The 18,574-nt window shown below is 49.3% G+C and overlaps 3 protein-coding genes across 10 annotated transcripts; 1 reads left to right on the top strand and 2 right to left on the bottom strand.

Annotated features, from left to right (window-relative positions):
- The first annotated feature begins 2,033 nt into the window (after positions 1 to 2,033).
- Positions 2,034 to 8,696, top strand: NDUFA6 (NADH:ubiquinone oxidoreductase subunit A6). The gene is made up of 3 exons (XM_068561118.1): positions 2,034 to 2,211; positions 7,658 to 7,773; positions 8,491 to 8,696. The coding sequence occupies exons 1-3, from the start codon at positions 2,073 to 2,075 to the stop codon at positions 8,620 to 8,622; spliced, it is 387 nt and encodes a 128-aa protein (XP_068417219.1). The 5' UTR covers positions 2,034 to 2,072; the 3' UTR covers positions 8,623 to 8,696.
- Positions 8,697 to 10,197: 1,501 nt separating this feature from the next.
- SMDT1 (single-pass membrane protein with aspartate rich tail 1) lies at positions 10,198 to 13,324 on the bottom strand. The gene is made up of 3 exons (XM_068562011.1): positions 13,119 to 13,324; positions 11,519 to 11,659; positions 10,198 to 10,450 (listed from the first exon to the last, which is right to left on the bottom strand). The coding sequence occupies exons 1-2, from the start codon at positions 13,302 to 13,304 to the stop codon at positions 11,522 to 11,524; spliced, it is 324 nt and encodes a 107-aa protein (XP_068418112.1). The 5' UTR covers positions 13,305 to 13,324; the 3' UTR covers positions 10,198 to 10,450; positions 11,519 to 11,521.
- On the bottom strand, positions 10,198 to 18,574 carry PHETA2 (PH domain containing endocytic trafficking adaptor 2). 8 transcript variants are annotated; one of them, XM_068562003.1, is made up of 5 exons: positions 18,382 to 18,574; positions 16,888 to 16,971; positions 13,168 to 16,076; positions 11,519 to 11,659; positions 10,198 to 10,450 (listed from the first exon to the last, which is right to left on the bottom strand). In XM_068562003.1, the coding sequence occupies exon 3, from the start codon at positions 16,069 to 16,071 to the stop codon at positions 15,283 to 15,285; it is 789 nt and encodes a 262-aa protein (XP_068418104.1). In that variant the 5' UTR covers positions 16,072 to 16,076; positions 16,888 to 16,971; positions 18,382 to 18,574; the 3' UTR covers positions 10,198 to 10,450; positions 11,519 to 11,659; positions 13,168 to 15,282. The 8 variants fall into 8 exon arrangements, with proteins under 8 accessions (XP_068418104.1, XP_068418111.1, XP_068418110.1 ...); XM_068562010.1 differs by having other exon boundaries at positions 18,508 to 18,570; XM_068562009.1 differs by lacking the exon at positions 18,382 to 18,574 and adding an exon at positions 18,204 to 18,363.

Genomic DNA, 18,574 nt, shown 5'->3' with positions numbered 1-18,574 from the left:
TATCAGAGGTAGAGCACAGACTCTGGAGTCAGCTACCTGGGTCTCAACCCAGTATTGTCAAGTAACTTAGCCTCTGTATTTCAGTTTCCTCATCTATAAAATGGGTACAACAGCACTTATCTCACAGGTGTGTTTCGAGGCTTAAACAAGTTAATGTGCCTGGAGAATGTAAAACAGTGGTTACCAGGAGCATGGTACACATTACATAAATCTTAACTGTACTACAACTTCTTGAGGTGGGTACTGAAGTTCAAAAGTTCCCATTCTACCATGCTTTATCACTTACATATGTTACATGCTTTTTTAACTTTTGAGGAAGGCTTTTATTCTTGGTTTCTATTTCTTTCCACTACCCCATCTCACAGTTACCACATTTTTATATTTCAAACGTGCTTTCTTAACTAATATCTAGTAGATGCCTTTAACAGCAGGCTATAGATACATTGTCTCATTTTGTTTTATCATCTCAGCTTTTTTTTTTTTAACGTCTTTATTGGAGTATAATTGCTTTACAATGGTGTGTTAGTTTCTGCTTTATAACCAAGTAAATCAGCTATACATATACATATATCTCCATATCTCCTCCCTCTTGCATCTCCCTCCCACCCTCCCTATCCCACCCCTCTAGGTGGTCACAATGTTACATGCTTTCTTTTCATGCATAATTCATTTACATGTACAAATACATTTAAAAAAATAATACGGGGAAAAAATCCAATTTTTTACCCTTTAAAATGGGTAAGACTGGGCTAGATGCAGGGCCATCCCCCATGCTGGCTGGGGTCCCAGAGCTAAGCTCAGCCCTGACCCCTGCTCCTTCCCCAAAACTCACAAAGTATCTATCAACTGCATTTTCAGAAATGACCAATGGACTCCAGGCAGGAGTCAGTTTGGGGCAGAACCTAAAATGGCAAGTGACCTAGGCTGCACCACCTCAGTTTCCTCACCTGTAAAATGGGGATGCTAACAGTACCTACCTGATCTATGAGATTAACGAAGACTAAGTAGAATATCCACGCATGGCCTGACATGTTGTTAGCTGTTATTTTTCCCTTTACCCTTCCAGGCTTCCCTTGATGTTCAGAGATATCCTCAGTAGAAAAATGCTGGGAAAGGGACTTCCCTGCTGGTCCAGTGCTTAAGACTCTGTGCTTCCACTGCAAGGGGCGCGGGTTCAATCCCTGGTGGGGGAACTAAGATCCCTCATGCCCTGCAGCAAGGCCAAAAAAGAAAAGAAAAGAAAAGAAAAATGCCAGGAAAGAGAGAGGTACCCAGAATGGACGACCTAAGGTTCCTTCCAGCCCCAAAATTCTGGGCTGTTTTTCATGGAGATCCAGAGTTTGGGATGAAAACGTCCCCGTCTAAAATAAGGCTGATGATATAACCCACCTCCCTGGGCTGTGGAGAAGGGCCGAGAAGCTCAGAAGCTCAAGGCCAGGAGAGCGCTTTCACGTCTCTACCGCGCTTCGAAAGAGTTGGTTTATAGGGGGGAAAAAAGTTATTGCGGAAAAGCCGCAGAGGTACCAGGCCAACGCCACAGCAGCCCAGGCGCCATTATTTGCCTCAGCAGGGCCCACGGCCCGAGCGCGGAAGGAAGACCCACGACGTGCGTGCGGATGGGCGCTACTACACCAGCGCCCGGGGCAGTTCGCGGGCATGACGCAGTGCACGCCAGACAGCAGGCACGCGCCAACTCGCGGCACAACGGCTGACCTGGGCCCGAGCGCCCCCTGGCGGCGCGGTCGGGCGACCGTTAGGACGTTCAACGGCCGAGCGTACGATTCCGCAGGTGAGCCTGCGCAGCCTCCACCTGCCTCTCTCACACGGAGGGAGAGAGGAGGGAGAGAGAAAGGGAGGGAGAGAGGAAGAGAGGGAGGGAGGGAGGGGAGGGGGAGAGGGAGAGAGGAGCGAGAGGCTTCTCAGCCAATCAGAGAGCCCCATAGCCGTTCTCCCGCCCACCAGTAGTTTAGGGGCGGGACTTTAAGTTTTAGCCAATGAGAAAAAAGATTCGTCCCTCGGCCGGACTTACGGGTTGAAACGGGGTGAAGTTGGGAGGTGGTTTCTTTCGCAAGATGGCGGCGAGCGGCCTCCGCCGGGCTGCTGCTGCGGCCACCACCTCGGTGAAGCCCATTTTCAGTCGGGACATGAACGAGGCCAAGCGGAGGGTGCGCGAGCTCTACCGCGCCTGGTATCGGGAGGTGCCGAACACTGGTGAGAGGCAGCGGCGCACGCGGGGCCCCGGAGGCAGCCGCCCAAGGTCGCCGCCGTCCCGGCCTCCCATTTCTGCCGGGCCGAGCCGAGGTCACCAACTTGGGCAGAGGTGATTCCGAGCGCTTCAGGGGAGGAGGGTCACACGAGCCTTGGTGGGCCTGACCTGGCGGCGGCGGCGCCAGGGTCAGACCAGTCGTGCTCTGCGTCGGAACCGCGCTGCTAGGCGCCCTTGCCCTTTTGTCCCCCGTAATTCTTCCCGAACCCCTGGGAGGGAGAGCAAGGACTGTCAGTGACACACTCACTTTATAGGTGAGGCAGCTGAGGCACCTAGAGGCGAAGTGATACGCGCATGGCCCAGAGCCAGCCCCTGGTGGATCTGGAACCCAGAGTCAACTCTAAGAGTTCCTGAATGTGTTTACAGACATCCATTAGGTTATATAAACAAAGGGGCGGTGGGATTTGAGCGATCATCTGGTTCCCACATCCCCCACAGAGAAAGAAGCAGAACCGGAGCAGGGAAGTGACTTTCCCAAGGTCATCCAGTAAGACAGTGGTGTCTTTTCCAGTCCCTCCGGGTGAGGTGGCTCCCTCCCCAGTCTCCGAAGTCTTTTTACCTAGTTCCACAGGCCCCTAGTATTCCTTAGGAACTCCTTCCCCTGCCCCCCCAGAACCCCTGTCTTCGCTTAGATGTCAGAGAACCAATCTGTTCACCCGAAGGATTAAAATATAAGCTCCCCGGGTTCAGAACTGTTTTTTCATTTTGGCATCCCCCTCAGCGCTGCCCAGTGTACCCGATGAAAGAAAACTTGGGGAAAATCCCATCTGAACTGTCAAGGGCAGTACAGATGTCAGGGACTGTCGATATTTGGTAATTTTGTTGATTTGATTTAGTGTGTTTCATCGTGTTTTTAAGTGAGCTGGAGCACCGTAGCACCCCTTAGGGCTGCCACTTCCTTGCCTGTGTGTGAGAAGCAGTAGAATGTGGTGGTTACTGGACTTGCCTCCACTTTCCCCTTAGTAGCTGTGTGACCGTGAGCAAGTTGTTTCATCTCACTATGCCTCAGTTTCCTCATCTGTAAAATGATAATATATAGTACCTTCTTCAAAGAGTTGCTCTGTTAAATAGGTTAATGAATCTGAAGTGCTTAGGATAGTGTCTGACACTTACTTAGACACTCATTAAGTGCTGGCTGCTACTGCTGTCTTGTTATTATTGTTACTGTTATGTGTAGGGCTTACTCTCCATGCAGAACCCAGCTCTTTAATGTACGGGAGCTGTGTCTGTTTCACAGTGTCACTTGTCTTCAAGCTGACTTTTTGAGAGGTTGCCCATGACCATAACTTAGACCCACAGGATACAAGGGAGGGAGAAACCGGAGTGATCGAGGGCGGGTTCAGGGACTACAAACTCACATGCCTTCAGGGGACAGATGGATAATAGGCGTAGGGGAGTGACAGTAGCTTGGGTGTGTGTGTGTGGAGGGTGTATTCAAATGCAGATGTTTAAAAGCAGGTTTGCCTAGCAGAATACTTCTATGATTGCCCAAGAATGCTTTCTTGTTGCAGGGAGGAGCAGGGGGTGGGGAACAAGACCCAGATGGCAGAAAGAATAGTTGGCAAAGGGTAAAAAAATCAGTGACTGAGTTGAGGATAGAACCCAGGTATCTAGCTCATTCAAAATCAACACTCTCCAAGACTTTCCCTCAAATACTGTTTGAGAAGATAAGCCCACGGTCAGAAGGGTCCTGAGAAGAGGAGAAGGCAGGGGGTTATAGGAGCCTGTAGAGCAGGGGGAGGTTGGCTGGGGGTCAGTGGGGTGGTACACCCTTATGGGGAGGATCAGTGATCTGTAGCTTGTCGTTTGCTCAGGCCTGTGTGTACACTGGTGTCATGACATCCATCATTGGGGATTCCAGCTGAGGATCCAAACTAAGGACTGGAAATAAGTAAAAGTATTGATAATAACTAACATTCATTGAAATGCATACATATGGCCCAGCACTATGCTAAATGCTTTACATTGCCTCATTTTAGGGTGGGTTCTAATTATTTCCCTGTCTTACAGATGAGAAAACTCAGGCACATAAACTTGTCTCACATCACACCGTTAGTAAGTGGAAGAGCCAGACTTCAGACCCTGATTGTCCAACTGTTACACTTGGCTCAGCTTCTGCTGTAGTTTTCCCTGAATCTCACAGGACCCAGTTATGCTGCGCTTGTGGAACAGAGTGCCATTTGCCTGGGTGGTTGCCTCCACATGGGAGCACAGAACAAAACTGCCTTGGATTCCCTCCTTTGAAGAAATACTACATGCTGCTTGCTGGTTCCAACATAACAGGAGACTTTCTGTAGAAACTATTCATTTGTTTAATTTCCATTTCATTGGGTACCTCTTGTACTACAGGGTCAGTACTAGATGCCTAGAGAGAGATGAAAGTGACTAAAACACAACCCTGCCTTCAAGGGTCTTATGGTCTAGTCAGGAAGATAGGCATATATAACCAGATCATTAAAACCCAAAATATAATAGAGGTATGGGAAGTAAGTGCTGAAATGTTCAATAGTTAACATCTGTATCGATGCTTTACTGTTTATAAGATGTTGTCACTTGATTTTCGCCACATTCCTGTAAAGGAGTTAGGTAAGAGGTTATCGTCTTCCCTATGTTGTAGATGCAGAAATAGACTGAGGAGGCTGCACCCCAGGCAAGGTCCTAGTTCATGATGGTGTGGAGACCTTACCCAGCTTGTTTGACCCCAGGTCCCGTGCTCTATTTTCATCACACCATGCTGCCTTCCCATCTGAGGATCTCCCGGCGCTTGGTATGAATGCTGCCAAAATGAATTGGAGCAGACGGCTGAGAACCAGATCAGTGTCATCCTTCCTAACCTGTCAGAGCCTCCCTGACTCAGAAAAGCCTTAACAGTAACTTGAGGAAAACACAGAGACTATGGAAGTCACCTTCATCCAAAAGGGGCACTTCCATATCTTCTTTTTGTGCCTCAGATTTTTTCAGATTGAAATTAAAATATTCAGGATTCAAAGATTAAGCCAGAAAAAAAAAAAAGATTAAGCCAGGAGTCTGAGTTGAGAAAGGACAGTTGGAAATGACTTAACACCAGGGCTTCTCAACAGCGGCATTCGTGCTGGATAATTCTTTGTCGTGGAGACTGTCCTGTGCATTGTGGGCTGTTTAGCAACATCCCTGACCTCCACCCAGCGATGCCATTAGCATTCTCCCCGCTAGTTGATAATCAAAAATGCCTCCAGATGCTGCCAGATGTCCTGGTGGGCAGAAGTCGTCACTGGTTTGACAACCACTGATTTAGACCAAAGGACAGTTCAGTGGGCTATAGCTTAGGCTGTTCCTGTTTGCCTTCCTGCAGCCTTTCTCACCGGCAGAGGGGGTGTGTTCAGGGGGTTGAGGTGGGAGAAGGATGACTAGGACAAAGCTATGAGTTTGCCTCTTTAGAGACAAGGATTCTTAACCTGGGAAGATGGGCATTCAGGGATCCGTGAACTGACATTGTAGGCAAAACTTTGCATTTGTGCCTGTGAATATTTTCCTGAGGAGAAGATTCATACAGCCAGTGCGCTGGTGTGTGGTTCAGGAGACCTTGTGGAATGGGAGTAGGTGGACACCAGCTCCCCCAGTACGCACAGAGGCACCTTGCCTTTGTCTCCCAAGGTTGGGCAGGATTCTAATATGAAAACGCAGGGAAGGTAAGCACTGACAGCAGGGGAACATTCCTCATACTCCTTTCCTCAAAAGAGCACAAAATTGTAAATTAAAAAACAATAAGCAACCTGGATTCTAGGCCCATGTTTGCCAGGGACCAGTAGTCTGACTTAAGGCAAGTCCCCACAGGCCTCTAGTGGTAAGATTCTAAATTCCAGGATCCATATTAGTTTGCATTAATTTGTGTCTCTGTCTTCTTATGGTCCCTTTGTTTGCTCTTTTCTAAAATTCCACATGTGATACTGTGGTGTTTAACAGCTAACTCTCTGTCAGGAAATCTAGATTTATAGTGTTTACCATTTTCAATGATGTAAGTACTCCCACCACGGTTGATCTTGAGCTATCAAAGTGAAGTCAGTGACGGCCGATTTGGGAAGAGATGTGTATAATTGGCTCACCATGGCAGCCTGCTCCGGCACACCACTGGATACTGAGTTCTTTCTCATGTGATCCTCTGTCTTCTCTGTTAACACTTACCTACAAAGCTGGGATGCAGTTTCTCCTATTAGATTTCTGCTATTGCTTATTCTTTGGTTGAATCAGCCTGGCATGATCTCTCCCTCAGCAGAAGCTTTATTTTTCTATTGCTATCACTAAGTTATGAGTATAATTAAAGATTCAAACTTGGTTGTTGATTAATTCAGTCACTAGATAGCCCTCATGGTTTTCAGAGCTGGTTGTGATAGTTCCATAGACTAGAGTGGACACGTCACAGGAATGGCCACACCACAGGGTATCCTCACCAAATGAGCCCGCTGCTCTCCTCAACCACAGTGCTCATTCTAGCCTGTGAGTCTTGGTTATGCTGTCCCCTGAGCCTCGTGTGCCCCTCTCTTCTGTCCTTATTCCACATACCACACAAGGCCCTGTTCATGTCCTTGCCATCAGCAAATCCACTGAAGGCCAACTGCCAGAGGATGAGAATAAAATCACCTAATTTTCAAAGGACGTCTATATGCCTTGTCAAACTCCCAGGTCACTGAGTCTGTGCCACTATTTTAGCACTTAATCAGGGATTGCTGAATATTGTGATTTTAATATTTGCAGTCATGGATTTAAGACCTAGAGAGCAGGAGCTACATCTTAAACTTCTCTCTTTCCTCCAGGTAACCTAATACGGTAGTAATTGTTTGCTGGATTGATGCCTTTCCCTACCTGCACACTCAGCAGTCTCCCTCAACTCTTAAGTTTGCATGGTGCACAAACCTACACCATATCACTGTACATTCATTTCAACCATGTCATCTTTTGTCAGTTGTTATGCTAACATTTACTGAGAGCTTATTCCATGCCAGGCAGTGTTCTCTCATAGAATCCTCACCACAGCTCTGTAGTTATATGTGCTGTTGTCGTCCTTATTTCACTCACAAATAAAAACACTCAGGCATAGAGAAGTGAACACGCACAGAATCATGTAGCTGATAAGTGACAGCTGGGATTTGAACCCAGGTTGTTCATACTCTTGAACTGTGCTATACTGCCTCTTCAAATGCAGTGGGCTTGTCTCCCCAAACAAACTTACGCTCTTTGAGAGCAAGTGCCATACCTCAGACTTCTTCACATCCTCAAGCACCTAGCTTAAGGTCAGGCTAGTATTTGGTGAATGGAATAGACGGGCAACCTATGTGTTCAATGACTAGCCGTCGACTCAATTTTTTTAAAAACACGTTTTAACCATCTCTACCCTGAATCATGTTTTCTCTTTAGTGCATTTATTCCAGCTAGACATCTCTGTGAAACAGGGACGGGATAAAGTCCGAGAAATGTTTATGAAGAATGCCCACGTCATAGACCCCAGGGTGGTTGATCTTCTGGTCATTAAGGTAACTGACTCTCCCTGACTGATTTAAAAGAGTAGCCAACTTGTCCAGAGCTTCTCAGTCTTCTCAGATGAACATTTTATCTCCAAGTTTAAAAGCAACTACTAGGTCAGCAACTGTTACATAGTGTTTCAAAGGAATAGTTCAACTTGGAGGTTCTCACCTGGTTAAATAGATTATAAGATTATTCAAGGGAAAATCCACTGGGGCTTACATTTTAAAACTAAAAACAGAGGAAAGTTTGAACTCTTCTTGAACCTCATCCCTGGAAGTTACTGCTTCACCTGGTTGCCAGTTTTCAGCCGGAAGAGCAGGCCATGGAGTCAGATCCGGGGCCTGATTCTGCCTCTCTGGTCCATCTCATTAGCGTCAGTGGCAACTTCAGCATGGGCCAGTAAATAACACGGAAAGAATGTTAAGCAGGAATGTAAATTAAGCCAGTCAGGTTAGGCAGTCAGGGGGCAGAGGCCTGGTGACCTAAAGTCTCCTCTTGGAACCAGTCAGCCAGAGAGTTAAGGAGTATTTGAAAGGTCTCAGAGATTACTTAGTCCAACCACCTCAGTGTCCAGATGCAGGAAGTATGGTCTAGACACAGTATGTTACTTGCCCAAGGTCACTCAGCAAGTCAGTGCCAGAGCAGAGAATCGAGTCCTGGCCTTCAGTGTTGTATTCCTTCCACTCAACCACTCTGACTGAAGACCTCTCCCCTCACTTGTGCAGGGAAAGATGGAACTGGAAGAAACAATTAAAGTGTGGAAGCAGCGGACACACGTTATGCGGTTTTTCCATGAAACAGAAGCACCAAGGCCAAAGGATTTCCTGTCCAAGTTCTATGTTGGGCACGACCCGTGAAATCACTCAATGGAAAAGTGCATGTTGATATTTAAATATTTTAGAGCACAAATAAACTCAATATATGATGGTCATTTCATGATAGAATTCCATTGGTGAACCAATGAGAAGCTCTACTTCTGCAGTCTCACTTTTTGTCTGAACAAGTTGAACACACCACCTGTTCTTTCCCTTCTCCTGAAGTGTGGTGTTTCTAGTAAATTAGATTCTCCTTTCTCAGAGCCTTGCATGTTGGTAAACAGGAATGGTGAGGCCATCTGCTCAGAAACTGCCGTTCTGGGTATGATGCTGGATGGCTTTGTTAACTTAGCTGTTTCTACAGCCCCCAGGATTGGATATTTTGGTGTAATGGCACAGATCATCCAAAATCCGCCAGCTCTTGCTATTGGAGGAGGATCCGAGCAGCACTAAGAGGCCCAGAAGTAGAGCTGACAAGCTGGGCTATTTTTCCCTGGGTTCTGAAGAAAATGGCTGCTCAGAGGCCTAACCCCCTGTCCGCAACAAGCACTGGTCCTTAAGATGAAATTAACTTCCTTCTCAATCAGGCATCCTGCTAGGGACACAGCTGTTCAATGCACGCACAGAAGTATTCCCTTTGCAAACTGGAATGTAGCTCTAGCAACGAGAATAAATCTTGACCCAGGTTAAAGACCTGATCTGTTTGCTTTGGATGGTAGTCTTCTCTGTTCCTTCCCTGGACAGTCTAAATGCTGGAGAAAGGGGTTCAATATCTATAGGTACAATCACCCTGAGGATTCCCAAATTTTTCAGCACCAACAACCCCTTTATTATTATGTTGTTGTTGTTGTTTTTAACATCTTTATTGGAGTATAATTGCTTTACAATGGTGTGTTAGTTTCTGCTTTATAACAAAGTGAATCAGCTGTACATACACACATATCTCCATATCTCCTCCTTCTTGCATCTCCCTCCCACCCGCCCGATCATCCCACCCCTCTAGGTGGTCACAAAGCACCGAGCTGATCTCCCTGTGCTATGCGGCTGCTTCCCACTAGCTAGCTATTTTACGTTTGGTAGTGTATATGTGTCCACACCACTCTCTCACTTTGTCCCAGCTTACCCTTCCCCCTCCCCGTATCCTCAAGTCCATTCTCTAGTAGGTCTGTGTCTTTATTCCCATATTGCCCCTAGGTTCTTCATGACCTTTTTTTTGTTTTTTTAGAGTCCATATATATATGTGTTAGCATACGGTATTTGTTTTTCTCTTGCCCTTTATTATTTTCTCATCTAAGGAAACCAAGTTTCGAAAGAATTCTAAAAAGTGGTATTTCTCAAGGAGTTTTAAACAATCAAAGCTTCTTCTGATTGCATGGGATAACTAGCCAGTGTTACTCAACGCAAAAGCTTGAGCCTTTAGTTAGCCTGTGTAGCTGTTGGGCTTTTGTAAATAATGAAAATTGGTCCCAGGTCCCCATGATTACCTGTGGATCCATAGGGGCCTGGAGGCCCTGGGTTGTAAATCAGAGACCTATTTGTTCAGCTGATAGAGACAGGACAGCAGGGTGAAGAAACTGCAACTAGAGCCTACTTGTATTGAGACACTTCAGCCATCACTCAGTCCTACAGAGCTGATGTTTATTATGTTGATTCATAATTTGATTATGCTCAGTGGACAGCACATCTCCAGGAACCTCCCGGAGCCTGGGGATCTGAGCTATGGTCACAGACCATGCAGGAGGCTTCACTGGGGTTGGGAGGCTGAGGGCTTTCCCTGGGCCCATCTGCTGATTGATAGGGAAGGAGGAGAGGCTGCGAGCATCACCATTTCTTAAGTTAGGGCTTTCTCCTTTCTATACTTCTCCATGCCCTGCAAGAAAGGAAAGCAGCAGTGAACTGGGTGACAGAGCCTTCCTCTTACCATATACTGAAAGAATTCCATACAGTGGTTCTACCAAACATGGCAGGAGATAGGCAGTTTTGAGTACATTCAATTATTCATTCATATATATACTGAACATTCACCAGAGACCAGGCACTGGGGGCCTAAACGTATAAAAAGACATGTTCCCTGCAGCAAGAATATGGTCAAGTAGAGTTTAGGGTATATCTTAAGCATATAATACTGACTGTCACAAGAGGTACTGGTCAGGAGACAGAGCAGTCACTTTCAAATGGAGGAAAGACTTCATCAAAGATAATGAAGAATTGGTGGAAATGAGACAGAGCAGTGAGAAATAATCTTTCAATTGGGAGGAATAATGGGCCACTGGGAGTGGGTAAGAGTGAGTAACTCAAGAGATAGTGAATATTGGGGATAGGTATGTGGTTGGGAATATGGAAGATAAGGCTGGAAGAACAGGTGTGACCAGATCATCGCAAGCCTTAAACGCCAGACTAGAGTCAGGAGGGTCCTTGTTTATAACAGTAATGCAGCCAGTCAGCACACATTAGGGCACAGGAAGTCAGCACAAGAAAGCTGAATGGAACTGGCACAGGGGAAGGGTTTGTGAACAGTGTATGAACCGGGCGGCAGTGCCTGTGTACAGGCTGTGCTGGTGCAGAGCTTGGTAACCAGAGCTCACTGATGAGGGCCTGCGGTTTCTAAATTTCAATATGGAGCTGGTGAAATGAAGTTGTTTGTGGTGGGTGTGTAAGGCATATTAAATTGTCAAGAAAATTTGTGGGTTGAGAAAATTGAGGGTACATAAAAGGGCAAATAGAAAAGGCTGGCTGGGATCCAACCTGGTTGGAAGAGACGCCAGTGAATTTGTAAGTCAATAAGATAGTTTCCTTCATCCAGCATAGAGAAAAGGTGACATAAAAACATTAGTCACCAAGAGAGTCAATGCATTAAAAGTCTGTGCTTCTGCTTCGAGTGTCCAGATTCTGCTACCAGGCTAAACTGCGTCACAGTTGCATCAAAAGCAAGTCTTACCTGTTAGTCGTCGTCGTCATCATCCTCTGGAACAAAAATATCATGCTCCTCAAGTAGAGCAGCAAAGTTCTTGCTAATTAGCGTCCCGACATAGAGAAAGGGGATCACAACGGAGAACACACGGAGAAGGCCGAAGGACATCTGCAGAGGGTCAAAGTGGTGGCTGTGAGCGCCAGAGCCCACTCTAGTAGGACCACAGAAGGCCTGGCCCTCTCAGGGGCATTCCCTCCTGTGGACCTGAGATCCATCATAAGCAACTTGATTTTAAAGTCCTTGAAAAGTTCAGAGCAAGAAAAAAAATTACAAGAAGAGATAAAGTGATTTTATGGCCATCAAACTGTACACTGGAAAGAGAAGTACAAGGCACTCTTATGGACATCTAAAAGTTAGGGCCCAACCTATTAATTACTTGCAGATACTCATAAACGGGTGAGAAAGTACTAAGAGCTGGACTAGGGAATAGAGTTCAGCTCTCCTTGAAGAAACTACTAAATACATGAAAATAGATTACAAAAAAATGAACATGTACAGTGAAGGGATATTCTATACAGTTCTTTAACTGGTTCCCTGGTGCCTGAGAAATGTGATTTCACTACATTAAATTTTAGAAATATGTTTTGAAAATTGAGCATGTCTTTATAGTAAAAGACTAGCTATTTAAATGGACTGGCGGAGTTTCAGTAAAATTTCAACATTTCCTCTCATACTTTCCTACGGAGTTTCAAAAAAAAGGTTTTTTTTTCTCTTCAGTTGTGCCTCTTTAAAGGCAGCTCTTCCCCAACATGACCGTGCTTCTTGCTGTGAAACAACCCTGAACTCACCTTGTGTGAGCTTGCGTCGGCCAGACTAGCTTTAAAAGAATGTTTTGTAACTCTCACACAGCGCTGGAGTCAAAAAGCAAACTTACTTGGTATAAGGGACTGTTCCTATTTTACTGAGAAAACTCCAAGGGTACTGAGGGCATGTGGTAACAGTGGTGGGAAAAAATAGGATCTGGTGGGAGTTGTAGCAGCAGGAAATCTGAATTCCAGAACCTAAGTCAGCTGCTAGCTTTGGACAGTGGCTTCACTAGTCTGGCCCCTGATTCTTCATTTGTAAAAACACTGATAGTAATAATTCTCTGCACACCCAATCACATGAATTAAATACTAGGTCAAAACTCGCAAAAAGATAAGGTCTGTCCCACTTACCCTTTATTTACAAAGTCATTCCACAATTCGTTTTTCATCCCATCAACTCTATGGTAGAGAGGTTACATGACTTGTCTATACTGGATGCATAAAGCGGAGTCTTGTGGCTCCGGAGAGTCAGGGCACCGCACTCCTCACGATGAACTAGTGCAAAGTGCCGTCTTTCTCCGCTCTTGCCCCCCATCTTCAGTCTCCACGCACCCTACTCAACTCCCGGATCTAACCCGACCATTTCCTCCCATTTGTCAAAATTAGCAGCGCATTAGCGCAAAACTTTGTCCTTGATCCGTCTTCCGGTCTAAGGCGGTCGTTCGACTGGCCTTTGCTCCTATCAATCAGCGTGAGCCCGCACACACTCCCCACAATGACAGTCCTCGGCCCCTTCGCCCCGCCTCCAGGCAGACACTCACTTTCACCGGTTTGGGCAAAATGGCGCCGCTGCGAGTAACGATGACTGACCTCGATGGTACCAGACCCCGAACTAAGCCGCCCCGACCGGCGGAGACATCGCCACCTTTCCCCAAGTTCAGCCCGCTCCGGAAAGCCCCAGATCCGACGGGTGCCAGCGCCAGCCAGCGAGCCGCTCCGGACGCCATCTCCCAGCTCCCCTCCTCGTCCGGGCACCTACACCCCACCGCCCGGCCCCCGTGCCGCCCTCTGGAAGAACGCCGCCGGAAGCCTCGCGAGGCTTTAGGGAGCAGACGAGAGGTCCAGCTCACAGACTTGCGCAATGCGCCTAGTTCCTGTTGCGGCCCGACATGGTGACGTCAGGAGGATGACCCCAAAGGTCCGGTACACCCCTCATTCCGGGCCTGGTGGGCGGGGCCACCTGACTGGCGTTGTCCTTGTGAAGCCTTCAGATTTCTGGCATTGTTGCCGCACCCAGGACCGCCAGGGCGTGGCAGAGCAGGGGGTTGTTGAAATGAGAAACCACTTTAATTGAACTTCAAACTATTGTATTTTTTTTTTAACAATTTAAAAATACAAATTTATTACTCGTGCTACTTGAATGATTTTGGAATTTTATTTCATGCCAAGGTATATGTTATGTATAGCTAAATGGAAAATATATCTGAAAAGGGGGAAAATGGGGGCTTTCACACAAACTGTCCAGGTGATTGCTAAAGTAAACTTGAGCCAAAATAAGTAATAAAAAACCATAATGTTTTAATCGTATAAAAAGCACTGTAACAATAGGCAAGATAACAAAAAGCCCATAGTGTCTGTGTATAAAACAAGACGCATCGGGGCTGTGGGGCTCCCATACAGGGCTGGGAAGGTGGCCCCTCTTCTTGGGAAACAGGCCTGGCTTCCTAGGAACTGGTCCAGGACCCTGGACGGCATGTCAGCCTCCTGGACTTAAGAGGCTCTGAGCCCAAGCCTCAAGCTCAGGCTGTCCAAGGCCCCAGTAAGGGAGAGAGGCTAAGAAGGGGGAGACTGTGTATATTGGAGTAGGGGGATGACTGGACCAGGCTCTGCATCTTCCATCCAGCCTCTGCCACCACACCCCTAGGCTATCAGGCTGATCTGGCCTCTGGCTCTGTCCAACCAGCCACTTTTCCTCTCAGAACAATCGATAAAGCAAACGCTTGGCGCCATGCTGGTGAGAGTAGGAACAAGAGGATCTTGGCAGGTACACACTGGGTGCCGAGCAAGACTGTGAACGAGTTCCTAGGGGGTTTCAGGATCAGGAACATCTCTCTGGGAGTCCAGCCAAGACAGAAGAGTTTATCACGGGGTGCCAGGAATCCTGTGCCCAAGCTCCTAGAATGCCCAGGACTGAAAACCAAAGTAAGAAACTGGCTTTCCCAGGGAGCCTCACTGCCTCCCCACTTCAGCTTCCTACTTGGCAGCTGAGGACAGAGTACAGGAAGGATTTCTGCTGACATATAAAAGCTACTGGCCCTCCTGGGGCAATGACCAAGCACTGTCTGTTGACAGGGCAGCCAGGGAAAGAAGATGGGGGCCTAACACTTTCGGAGCAGGATAAATCCCTCTTGACTGGCTAAGTGCCCTCTCCCTCCAAAGGGTCCTGTCCAAACTGCAGAGTGGGGGTCCCATGCCCAATCTTCTCATCACTCAGGATGAGCCGGGCCCCAGAAACCCCCATAACACAGTAAACCCACTTTTTCTGACAGTATCAGTCCCTCAAGCCAACACTGCAGTCAACTTCTGGTATTTATACAAGATTCCCCATGTTGGAAATTGTGTCTGTAGAATCGTGTGTAGGTGAAAGGCAGAGCGGTCTGTGGTCATGTAATATTCCCCACTTCCTCCATTTCATTAATATCCCCTGAGAGAGGGGCAGAGTCAGGAGACCTAGGTCTGTGGCTGCTGAGCAAGCCACCTCTCCTCTCTGGCCCTCAGGAAATAAAGGGGTTGAAAGTTAATGATTCCTCAGTCCCCTCTAGGCGTAAGGGTGGATTTGGAACCTGGAGCAAGCCTAAAAAGCAGGAAGGGGAGAACTCACATCCAACAGCAACTTCAGAAACCAGTAAACATTAAACTCTTGAAAAAGCACTGGCCCTGGTGTCCTGACCAGCAGGACAAGGGCTGAACCCGAAGGGCCCAGGCTCAGGGCCTATCTTGTTCCTCGCAATCTGGCTGGCTCCCCTGGGCACTCTGCAGCCACGCCCGCCTCAGCTCCATAATCTCCTGGCCATACCAGTCATGTAGCGTAGAGAAGCAGGAGGTCTCCGGGGACACAGGGCTCTGCCTCCTGCCTAGGAGGAGGCTGGCAGGGCCCTGCAACTCCCACTCGGCCAAGCCCCGCCCTGCTGGCCTGCTGCCCGCTTCTTCCACCAAGCCCATAGGGCTGCAATCTCTGGAGAGGGAGTGACCATTCTCCAGGCCAAGAGACCAGTGGTCAGGAGCCTGGGGCTTACAGCGGCTGGGAATGGCCTTCCAGGATGAGTGGCGATGCAGGCCCAGGCTGTGGCGGGCATCACGCAACTGGCTCTCCAGCTCACGCACCACCAGGCGCATGTAGCCAAAGCTTGCCCTGGACAGTGCCTTCACCCAGGCCTCCTGGGCCGCTGGCCCATCTGCCGCGAGCAGGTGTGGGCGCACTCCAGGGGCGTCGAAGCGGATGGCAAAGGCAAACTCTTCAGGCACGGGAGCCTCGGCCAACTCCACTGTGCAGCCCTCCAGCACCACTAGGCTCAGTGGGGCCCGGCCCTCTCGACTCTCAAAGGAGAACAGCAGGTTGCCTTTAAGGACAAACCAGCACCTTCGGCCAGTGCCACTGGGGGTGGGTGGAGTCCCTGCACCCCCCCAAGTGCGCAGGAAGCCTGCGTGGTCTGCTGGGGAGTCGCTCAGGGCGTAGTGGGCCACACTCCTCTCGTTCAGCTTCATGGCTCCCATAAGAACTGTGAGGTGAGAGAGGTGGAGACAGATCAGAGAGGGAGGCAGCCCTTGTGCCCCTGTGGGAAAAAGAGCACTGGCTCTGGAAAGACCTGGGCCCCAGGCCTGTGGGCTCTTCTCACTTGCTGTGCCCTGAGGCTCTCAGTGTCTTCCTCTGTGAAATGGGCTAGTCTCCCCTGCCTTTTCTCTCAAAGCGCTGTTGTGAGGATCATGCAAAAAACTGGACATCAGAGGACTCAGAGAAAAGGATAATGCGATTGTATCAGACCAGGAGGTATGGCAGGGCTTTGACACAGCTGTTTAAAACCCAAAGGAAAAGTCATCAGCTGAGCTGAAATGGACCCCAAACTCATAAAAACCATCGTGCTTAAACCGTCCCCTAATCTGAGGGCCCCTTAGCTCCAACCCTGAAGCCAAACATCCAGGGTTTCTGTGACCCCCGTGGACCCCTGCTGGCCTTTCATTTGTTAATGGCACAGCTGTCCTTTAGTAGCCTTCAGGGCCAGATAGGGCTGGGGTGGGGCAGGCCTGCCTCATTCCTCCATCAGTGTGGGTTCAGACAGGGACCTGCTCAGTAAATAAGAGCGAAGTACAAACACAGGGCATGACTGAGTAGGATCAACCTCAACCAAAGAACGTTGGTGCCCCATAGGTCACAAGTGGCATCTCATCCAACTGTCCTCCTGACTCACAGAAAACTGAGGTCAGGACAGTGAAGGTGAACTGCCCACGGTCACATGGCCAGTGAGAAGCGGAGCTTGGTCTCCTGATTCCCTCACACCCTTTGGGGGCAAGTCTTGGCAATGACCCACTTACCAGCAGAGCTCACTGGGCAGGGGCAGGGGCCTCTCTTGTCTGGCCACGCGGCTCAGCCCTTTGACCACGTGGTTTCCGGGGCACCTGCAAAAGAATTCTCAAACCCAGTCAACCCATCCTAAAGGATGAAAGCTCCTACTCAGGCTTTGGGGCCAAATGAAACCACCACCTCCTCCAGGAAGCTTTCCCTGACCCCTGATAATCGCCCCACCACCTCCACCACCATCACGGGACCACCCAGGCCCTGCACTTATGAGCAATTTAAGGAGCTGAGTCCCATTGTCCTGATCATCACTCTTCAGACCTCATTGCCCTGCCCTCTAATGCTAGGTCAGAGTTAAATGCCCTCATAGCTTCTTGCTTTTCCCTTCTAGCACTTGTCACAGTTTATTTGTGGTCTTTAAGTAACCTAATCTGAGAGGCCTGTCCTGATCACCAAGGTGGTCTGATCTAAGGTGACCCAACTAGCAACCCCTCACTTCTGTTTTCCTTTCCTTCATCCCGCAATGATCTCCTTTGTGTTTACACTGCTGTCCCCAGCCCCAGAATGTCTAGGGCAGGACTGGGCTTGGCTCCCAGTGGAACCCCCAATATCCAGCCCCTTGCAGGGCTTGGGAAGGCCCTCTGAAAGGATTTGTTAAAATAACTGTGACTACAACAGTGGACAAAATAAAGTCTCTCCCTCCTGGAGCCTACATTTCAGCGGGGCAGACACACTGTAAAAAAAAAAGACAAAAATAAATAATAATTAGTGAATTTTAAAATTAATTAAATAATAACGTAAGGACCGGTCTTGACAAGGGCTATGGAGTGAAGCAAGCAGGGTCCTGAGATGGGGAGGGGCCATTCTCCGATGGTGGTCGAGGAGAAGGAGGGGGAGAACACAGATGTTTCCTCGAGGAGTGGCCTCAGCTCCGGGGCGCGGAGAGGGGATCCGGAGCCCACCGAACTGTCTCCGCACCCCCTCACAGGGACAGGCGTCTTCTCCTACCCACCTCCCCGCTCCGGGGATGCGAGGCCCGGACTTCAACCCCGGCGGGAAGCCGGTGCACCGCGTTTTTCTGAATTCTTTTGTTAGAGGAGCGGCGGGCTGGGGCGTGGGACCCACTGGCCGGTGGCCACCGCGGTGAGCCCCTAACCTGCTGTCGCCTTGAAACAGGGTGGCCTCACCAGGAACTCCTCGGCGAGCGCCGCAGACTCCGGGTGCGGCTGCCGCCTCGGTTTCCCCATCGCGCACGGAGCTGTCCCGCCACGTCCCCGCGGGCCACGCCCTCCCGGAGGCCGCCTCCTCCCGAGCCCGCCGGGCCCGCTCTCACCTCCGCGCCCCCGAAGCCCAGGAGGGCGACCCGCGGGGTGGGCTGCGGCCGCGGCCAGGGGCGATTCCGGCTCGGGACCCCACGCCTCCGCCCGCGCCGCTAACTTGGCCACGGGAGCGAAAGACCCCGCTTGGGCGGCTCGAGTTACCGCCCCCGCCCCTCCCCGCCCACGACTCACTAGGCCTCGCGATCCGCGAAGCCGCCCCGCGATCCATGCCCGAGGGAAACTGAGGCCCGACAGGCCGTGACCCGCCTGAGCCACAGTGCTGGTCAGTGGCGGGAGGCCTCGAACGCAGAGTCCCACCTCAGGCCGTCCGGGGCCCTCGGACCCAGTCCACCTCCCAGAGAACTCGGAGACCTTCCCTTCCCCC

Source organism: Eschrichtius robustus, chromosome 13 (assembly GCF_028021215.1).
Source record: "Eschrichtius robustus isolate mEscRob2 chromosome 13, mEscRob2.pri, whole genome shotgun sequence".
Lineage (NCBI taxonomy): Eukaryota > Metazoa > Chordata > Mammalia > Artiodactyla > Eschrichtiidae > Eschrichtius > Eschrichtius robustus.
Note: the sequence above shows the minus strand (reverse complement) of the source record. Positions and strands in the feature narration are given on the sequence as shown.